At 36.6% G+C, this 9256-nt stretch overlaps 1 protein-coding gene across 1 annotated transcript; it reads right to left on the bottom strand.

Annotated features, from left to right (window-relative positions):
- Positions 1–268: 268 nt before the first annotated feature.
- LOC103576088 (uncharacterized) lies at positions 269–1126 on the bottom strand. The gene has a single exon (XM_008556132.1). It carries the CDS (start codon positions 1124–1126, stop codon positions 269–271), a length of 858 nt encoding a protein of 285 aa, XP_008554354.1.
- Positions 1127–9256: the final 8130 nt, after the last annotated feature.

Consider the following 9256-nt stretch of genomic DNA (forward strand, 5'->3'; position numbering starts at 1 on the left):
CTGGATTAATTAATGAGATGGCTAGGCTAGAATTCGGAACTCTTTTAAACCGTGAGATGGCTCGCTGAAAAATTGCAGTGATCCTGAGTAATTCAGAGAGATCTTTATTGAAGGATTTAACTTGAGGTAAGTCAATGAGATCCCATAATACTGGTGGAGATGTTACTGCGAGTGAGATGCCAGGTCTTTTTTCCAAATCATCTTTTGGAGATGGTGCTACTTTTGATGGCCAGTATTCCGGAGGTTGAGAGAGCCATGGTGGCCCAGTCTACCACAATGAGTGCTCAATGAGTTGTGAAGCGCTTAAGCCCCGAGAAGCACAATCTGCTGGGTTGAGTTTTCCTGATGTGAATCTCCAATGAGCATGTGGAGTAGCATCATGAATCGCTGATACTCGGTTGCCCACAAACTCTTTCCATCTCATTGGATTATTTTTTACCCATGCGAGAGTCACTAAGGAGTCTGTCCATAGGAATACTAGCACGTCATTAAGATTGAGAGTCTTCTGAGTATGTTTGACTAGATTTGCGAGTAAAGCAGCAGCTGATAACTCTAGTCTTGGAATCGTAAGACGTTTGAGAGCTACCACTTTGGTTTTTGTACAGACTAGATTTACAACTGACGAGTTGTCTAAGTATGTTACTTTGAGGTAGACCGCTGCTGCCATTGCTAGTTGAGAAGCATCTGAGAACCCATGAATTTGTACCAAGAAGGCTTGAGAGTGCAAATGCAACCATCTGGGAATTTTGATTGTCAAGAGTGTCTTGAGGTCTTCCCGAACTTTGTCACATTGACGAATTATTTCAGGAGTTAGTGGCTCATTCCAACCAATCTTTTCCAGCCGAAGCTGTTGCATCAAAATTTTTGCTCTGATTACAACCGGAGATATAAGCCCAAGTGGATCGAAAGAGAGAATCGCTCGTTTTGTAATGGTTTGTTTGAACGAAATGTTTCCTTGGAATGAGAAGATGTCTTCATGAGGATGCCATGAGATACCAAGTATCTTTGAAATGAGATCTTCGAATGTATGCACAGGCTGAGCGTCTTGAGTCGATGCACTTGGTAGTGAGAATTGCGGATGATTGCTTTTCCACTTGTCTAGAGGTAAACCAGCTGAGAGGCACATGTCGTTCAATTGCGTAGCAATAGTCGTGAGTTGCTCGAGAGTTTCTACACCACCTGAGATGTCATTAACACAACTACCTTTGAGAATTATATCTGTTGCAAGCTACTAATTGCTTGAGTACTCGACAAGCGAGATATGGAGCTGACCGTGTTCCATACGTTACGATAGTTAATTAATACGATCGAACATTTGAGTCTTGATCCAGCCATAGGATGCGCTAAAGGTCCCAATCATCTTCTTGAACTTTAATTTGACGGAACATTTTGACTATGTCCGTGATGAAGATATTTTTGTGTTGTCTGATGTAGAGCAACACGTCGAAGATGTCGGACTGAGTCTTTGGGCCAGTATGCATAATGTCATTGAGTAAAACTTGAAATGACGTTTTACTGGATCCATTGGATAGTACTATGAGTATTGTTGATGTGCTCTGCTCACGTAATACTCCATGATGAGAGAAACAATACGCATGAGAAGGCTCTGGGGCGTTCAATGGTACAGCAACCATATGACCAAGGTCTTCATATTCTTGGAGGAACTTGATGTAGCGCTCCTTAAGAGTTGAATCAGCGTCGAGTCGTTTGAGAAGACGTTGAAGGCATCGCTGGGCTGTAAATTTTGAATTATCTAGCCGTGAGACGTCCGAATTGAGAGGTAGTCGTACAACATAACGACCTGAATCGTCTCGATAATGCGTTGAATTGAAATGTTCTTCACATTCGGACTCAGCTTTATTGAGTTGTGTCTCTGATGTGGTTGGAACTTCCTCTTGTACCCAGAATTTAGTGAGAGTGTCTTGCAATTCCTTATTAGAAGGCAGGTGAAGAGATCGTAGAGGCTTTGTCTGAGAGTTAGTATATGCTTGATCTAGAACAGCCCATCCAAAAATTGTATGCATAGCCATGGGTTCAGGTGGACCCCTCATGACCAAACGAGACGATCTGAGAATGCTTCTGAGGTTGTCTGCACCGATGAGGATGTCAATTGATCCTGGTATTAGAAAGTCTGGATCTAACTCTAAGTTGTTAATATGATGCCAGTCTTGATTAGTTACCATTACTGATGGAATGTGAGTGGTAATTCTTGGTAGTATATGTGCATCGAAATGCACCTGAGATTGCGAATGTGTGGACTGTAGATTGAGCGTCGCAAGACCTTGAGTTGTTCCAGGTGAGGTGCTACCAACTCCCAGTATTGGAATTGCTGCTGGCTTTCTAAGAAGTCCAAACTTATTGACTAGTGTTGATGAAACTAGTGTTAGTTCAGAGCCTGGGTCTAAGAGGACAGGAGCTTGATGTTGAGAGTTGTCTGGTGATATGACAACTACTTTGCAAGTAGCTAGTAGCACTGCTGTTCGTGATTGAACTGTTGACACTGGATGAGAAGTCCGTTTTCTACTTGTTTGAGAAGTCAAGTCTTTAATTGACTGAGAAGCCTGCCGTTGAACCGATTGAGAAGTTGGTTCTTGAATTGTTTAAGAAGTCTGTTCTTGATTAATTATTTAAGAAGACTTATAGACAGTAGTTGGAAAGATGAATTCAGTCTGAGTAGACGCATTGCACTGTCTCTTGAGAAGTTGACGTAGGCTCCGAGAAGTCCTACCTAACCTTCATTGTGGTTGAGCTGTGCTGGTAGTAGCTGGAATATTGTCTTGAGAGGGTGCTGAGAAGACTTTCGTAGCTGCTGGAGTTGCCTTGGATCATTGATGGAAAAGAGTATAACGACGTTCCTCGCAGATTTTACATCCCTTCTCGATGTTGCATTTACGCAGGTTATGCCTATCAAGACAGTTAAAGCAGAGTCTCTCTCTACGAACAATCTCCATCTTATCGTTATAACTGAGTTGACTGAAGGCTGGACAGAAGGCGATATAATGTGACTTTGAACAAGCACTGCAGTGATTACTCAAGTCAGGCCTCGTTGAGATGTTCTGTACAGTCGCTGGTGAGTGAAGAGACTGAGGAGGTTCGGACTGCACGAGATGAGAGTGAGCTGGTTGAGATCCCTGTGAAAATCGTCACGGGAATGCAAGCTATTATTTATTTTAATATTATTATTAAGGTTGGATTTAAATAAATCTCATTTTACTTTATTGAACATTGGTATTACCTCAAATATGTGCATGTAAGCACAGTTATTGATATATAGTTGCACCGGCATATGGTCCGAATCGGTGACACGACATTTGACCCGGCGACGAAATACCCACGACAAAATACCTGATGCCAAAATACCCGAAGACAAAATACCCGGTGATAAAATACCCAATGATAAATCACCGATCGATAAAATATTTGTTGCTAAATCCTGCCGGTAACTAAACAATTAATTATATTAATTGAATTTTTATAACCTGCTATTTTACGGTTACAAAGAGTATTTAGTTGTCAAGTAAATTTTCATACAGTTATACTCTAGATTTTATTCTATCAAAGTCACAATTATTACGTGTTCATTATTGTTTATGTTGGAATTTTGAATATTATTAGTTTCTTTGATTCTTAGTAATGCCATTAAAATATGTAAAGTCCCAAAAAGGGAAAAATTTATTAAATCATAATGGATATTTAGACAGCTGTAAAACTCATAATAAAAATAGTGGTACGTGGAGATGTATCGAACATAACCATCAAGTGAAATGCTCTGTTATTATACACACATCTAATTAAAAAAATGGTAATTCTTTAAGTCCTAAGAAAATTTGGTTATTACTTTTTAATTTACGTTTATTTAATCGACAAAACTTATTTGATAGGTGAAATTATTGGTGATGCTCCAATTCATCATTGTGCTAGTGATGTATCTAACATTAAAACTAAAGTTGTTCGTTGTAATTAAAAAGGCCGTGCTGTGAATAACGATAGTAATCCGTTAGGAATTATTGCTGATGTCGTTAAAGATGTTAAATCACCAGTTATGTCTCGATTGGGTGAAATTTCAAGTATGCAGCGTATGATTCAACGCGTTCGTAGTGAGAAACTACCTAAAGTTGAAGGAAAAACTCTTTTCCATTTGACATTGCCAGATGAATTAAAATTAACAGAAAAAAACGAAACTTTTTTACAGTATGACAATGGACAAAACAATAATCGTTTTATGATTTTCACTACAAATTCTAATCTAATGAAATTATCTTAGTGTAAAATTTGGGCTGGTGATAGCATATTCCGACCCGTACCTGTTTTATTTAAACAATTGTATTCATTGCACGGAGTCATTAATGAGCACACACTACCGCTCGTTTATATTGTGTCATCACGAAAATCTAAAACTGTATATCAACAGATTCTGTAAAAAATTAAAGAATTGCTGCCTGATAATATCAAAGTACGTCGAATGTTGACTGACGATGAATTATCATTTGTTAGTGCATTTAAGAATGTATTTATCGATGTCCATGTAAGCGGATGTTTTTTCCATTATACTCAGTGTATATGGCGAAATGTTTAAGCCAAGGGCTTACAGGAATTGTATAATAAAAATATTCGTATTGCTGAAAATATAAGAATGCTGATGGCAATTGCACTTGTGCCGACTAATGACGTGATCACTGCTTATAATGAACTCATACAATCTGAAAGTTATATTCAATATGAAAACGAATTAAGTAAGATATTAGACTGTTTTGAATCAACATGGATTGGAATATTAAAACGAAATATAGTTGATCGAACTGAGCCATTATTTTAAATTAAATTGTGGAATTGTTATAATAGCGTAGTAAATGATGAAACTCGATCTAACAACGGTATTGAAGGTTGGCATCGTTCTTTTAATGCTTTAGTTCGAGTTCATCATGCTAGTATTATTAAATTTGTAAGTGCACTAAAATCTAAGCAGACGATTCTTGAATTAAAACGAGTACAACAAAATACTGGTGTACCTTTGTCTAAACGACGCTGTCAGTACCGCAATCATGATGCTCGCCTAAAAACAATTGTTACCGCATACGATCCCAATATGAAGTTGCAATACTTTGAAAATGTTGTAGGTATTTTACGGCTTTAGAGCCTGGTATTCGTATATTATTATAATATTTTGATTATTTACATATAATTAAAATTTATTTAACTGTTTTCACGTGATAAAAATAGTAATTAGACGATAATATTCTGTAGATTATAAAATTATCATGATTACTTTATGTTTAAAATGAATAATAAGTATAACAGTGCAAACGATATATTGATAATTTGTTATTATGATTATAAGTTGATGTATTATCAATGTAACATATTATTATATTAAAGTTAGATTAATAAATTACGTTGACTTAACTAAATTATATTGGATGATGAACCATTTTATTTATGATAAGAATTTTTATGAAGCACCGTGTTTTGAGTACATACTTTCTTACAGGTATTTTGGCATGCGGGTATTTTGTCGCGGGTATTTTCATTTGCGGGTATTTTGTTGTCGGCCCAAATGTTACGCAGCCGTTCGAGTCAAGTTTGTTTAAAACTTCCGGCTTACTAATGTTTAAATTCTTAATAAGTGCTAAATCAATTGTTGAAGGTAGTGTGTCATTGAGGGGAATTCAAGTCGGATTATCTGGGAATTGGACATCTACTACATTTGTTTGAATATAATTAAATAATATCTTACCGTTAGCGTTGGCTGTTTTACAGTGGCATAAGAAATGTTTAAAGTTTAGATCTCCGGCTAAAATAATTTTATTGTTTAATTTAAATATGTTTTTTAAGTCAATAGTATTTAAAATAGTACGAGGTGGATTATACCACGAGATTACTGAAATATTTCCTGGGATTTTGACGCCATGAGCTTCGAGTGTGGTGGTGTCGATCGGTACTTCACTATGGGTATCGTATTTTTAATATAAATCGCGACATCGCCGGCTGCTATATTTCCGGGGTGGTCTTTCCGATAATACGCGTAATTTTTTATATGAAAACGCATACTGAAATTTTATTTAGTCTCGCTAACTGAAAGGATATCAATGTTATATTGACATAAGAAGTTTGAAACTTCATGATATTTATCTTTAAGGCTATTTGCATTCCAATGGACTATGTTGACATGTGCTGCATTATTTGTTCGAGCCATCGGTACAGTTTTGTAATTTAGAGTTAACATTAATTACTATATTAATTTATTAAACTCTAAAATTAGTTTAACGTCGCTATTCGTCGGATTATTTAACTTCGGTAACTTACTAACTATAGCAGATGACTGGTTGATCGGCGTTATAAGCCCATAACTGGAGAGCATAATGGTTGAAGACTGGTGTACCATTTCTTGTAGAGCCGTATAGTGTTGTTGCTGTTGCCTAGGTTGTGTAGTGGTTCTTGGCCATTGATGTTGATTCATTGCTGGTTGTGCCTGATGGCTTTTCTCAATCAATGGAAAGTTAAGTTGATTGATATTAACTGATTTGGGCTTGTTAGCCTTTGCTCGCTGATTTTTAACTTGTTCCACTTTATTGAGATGTTCCAAGTAAACTGGACACTGTTTATGATTGGCTGGGTGGGCGCCTCTGCAATTTATATAAGCCGGTGTTGCTTCCAATGGCTTATCACATTTTTCCGTGAGGTGTATTGTAGACATTTGACACATTTAGGTGGATTCGAACAGTGGGTTGGGCCGTGCCCAAATTGCTGGCAACGGAAGCATTGAGTAATATGTCTCGAGTCTCTATATTTTTCCCACGTAATTTTAAAACACATTAAAGTTTTAATTTTAAGAAGCTAAGATACTTCTTCTTGATTATTCAAGGTAACCATGTATAATGGGAAGTATATGCTAGTATTTATACTGCTCGTGGCATCTGAAGGTTTTTTCTTCATTTGCCTAATTTGTTTAGACACTAAGTTATTGATTTTCAACTCATTTTCGATGTCCATTATATCCACCAGTGGCAGGCCCCTGAGTGCTAGATGTCTTGGTCTATCTTCCTCAAAAGAATATGTGTGGTGTGGTATTTCTAGAAGTTTGAACAGATTAGTAACGTTTTTACGGTCTGCCTTAGTATTTGTGAAGACACTTATGGTTTTGTTGAATTTAAATCTAACTGAACTTGAACACTCTTTCTTTATTTTATTAGTGAAGGTAGTTACATCTTTAATAACAGAATTTATAACTATTGGTGGCACTTGACACTTCTCTTTAGGACCGATTTCATCATCTCCAATATCATTCTGTGATTTCTCTGAGTCACTATATAATGTTTGATGAGTAGCCGGAACATCACGAGATTTTCGCCTTCTTCTATTTGACTTTATCCATTTTCAATCAATTCTAATACCCATAACTCTCAGAAGTAATCTCAATCTAATACGAGTGTAGTCTTACGAAAAGACCCGGAGGTCTCGTTGACTAGCCCTGACAAGAGCTAAGTCAACTGGAGCCCTGAGAAGAGCTTGTTGAAAGTTTCTTACACGACCCGGAGGTCTAGTTGACTAGCCCTGAAAAAAGCTGGCACAACTTGAGAGTAAGTTCTAAAAAGAACTGTTGTTGTTGAGGAGTTGCTGGAGAATATTCAAGCTTTGCTCGCTTGAATGTTTACTAGTTAGCGCTGATAGCCTTGCTCGCTACCTGTAAAGTATTCTTTACAATTTAACTGATCCAGAATGCATGCGCTGCCGCTCTTAGATTCCCTTCTTTTATAACCGTGGCGTCAGGTTCTAGAATGTTCTTGACGGAGTAGGAGGAATCGATATCCGCGCTCCGATGAGATGGCTGGCTTTCGAAGAGAAAGGGAAACGTTAAGAGCTGCCAATGAGAAGTCTTGGTTAAGATTGGAGGGAGTAGAGTTTGCTTCTACTGGTCTTTGGCGTGCTGGGAGCGAGCGGTCTTTCTCCATGGTCCGCGCGAATTGAATTACTTTTGAACAAGGCTTTATAACTTCTTAACTGATGAACCGATATGGATGGTTCTTGCAGCAATCGAAAAAGCTTATCGGCCTCCAAGTTTCCTGAAATATTTAGATTTTTTAATTCGGTGGATTGGAAAGTATTTTCGAATTACGAAAAAAAAAATTTTTGTTTTTTTTTCAATTTCTTCGAAACGGCTTGTACGGTCGGTATTAAAATCTACTCAATTCTAGAACTCAATAAAACGCGCATATTGCTGCCTCAACGATATCAAATGGTTAGTGCGTTCAGGAGATATCGTAAAGAAAGAAGCAGTGAAAAACGTTCTTACTCAAATGTCTTCGAAACGACTGAACCGATTGATTTGAAATTTTAGTCAGCTCTAGAATTTTCTAAAAACGCGTCGATTGCGACATCAAACGTCAAAATCGGTTAATTAGCTAAAAGGATATCGGCGTTGAAAAGTTGAAAAAATAACATTTTATGTTATTTTTCCGGATAAATCATAATATAATGTGCTGAAATGTGTCCAAAATCATATCAACTCTTTCTTTTTATGGCCTCTTTTGATCGACATCTAATTTCATCTACCTTATACTTTTGTTTAAACCATATTATCAACAAAAAATTGAAAAAACACAATTTTAAATATTTTTCTCAGATATTTCATACATTCATATATTATTTCTCTGACCCATGTCAAATCTCATTTAAATCTTGATTTTGATCTCTGGCATCGATTTCTGCCTCAATTCATTTATTTTATTGAACATAGTCGGGAATAAAAATTTAAAAACCGCTTCTTCATTAATGTTTTCCAATTCGTAAAGTTTCAAACTTTAGCATAAAACGTAACTTGTTTGAGCTTGAAAAGCTGATAAAAGAACAATTGCATGCGATAACTTTTTCGAGCTCGAAGAGCTTAAAAATATATCTACACTAATGTTTCCGAGCTCCTTGAGCTCGAAAACAGCGGAAAGTAATGGGGCTGACCCGTAGTGCCAACCGACGCCCAGTTTTTTTTTTGCATAGAAAACTGCGAGAGAATAAGTCCATTCATAAATGTTTGAACGTTTAATGCTAAGATATTAATTGCAATAATTAAAACAAATTATAGTTATCTGATCTTACAAGAAGCTCAGCAAAGCGGGTGAGTAACAGCTAGTTGCAATATAATTTCTTAATATCTAAGCCTTATGACATACTAAATTTATTTTCACTTATTTTTTTTTATTTATGAGCCAATTTTACCGTTATCAATTTATTAACCAAATTAATCTTCATATAAATTAATATA

This window comes from Microplitis demolitor, chromosome 3, assembly GCF_026212275.2.
Source record: "Microplitis demolitor isolate Queensland-Clemson2020A chromosome 3, iyMicDemo2.1a, whole genome shotgun sequence".
Classification (NCBI taxonomy): Eukaryota; Metazoa; Arthropoda; class Insecta; order Hymenoptera; family Braconidae; genus Microplitis; species Microplitis demolitor.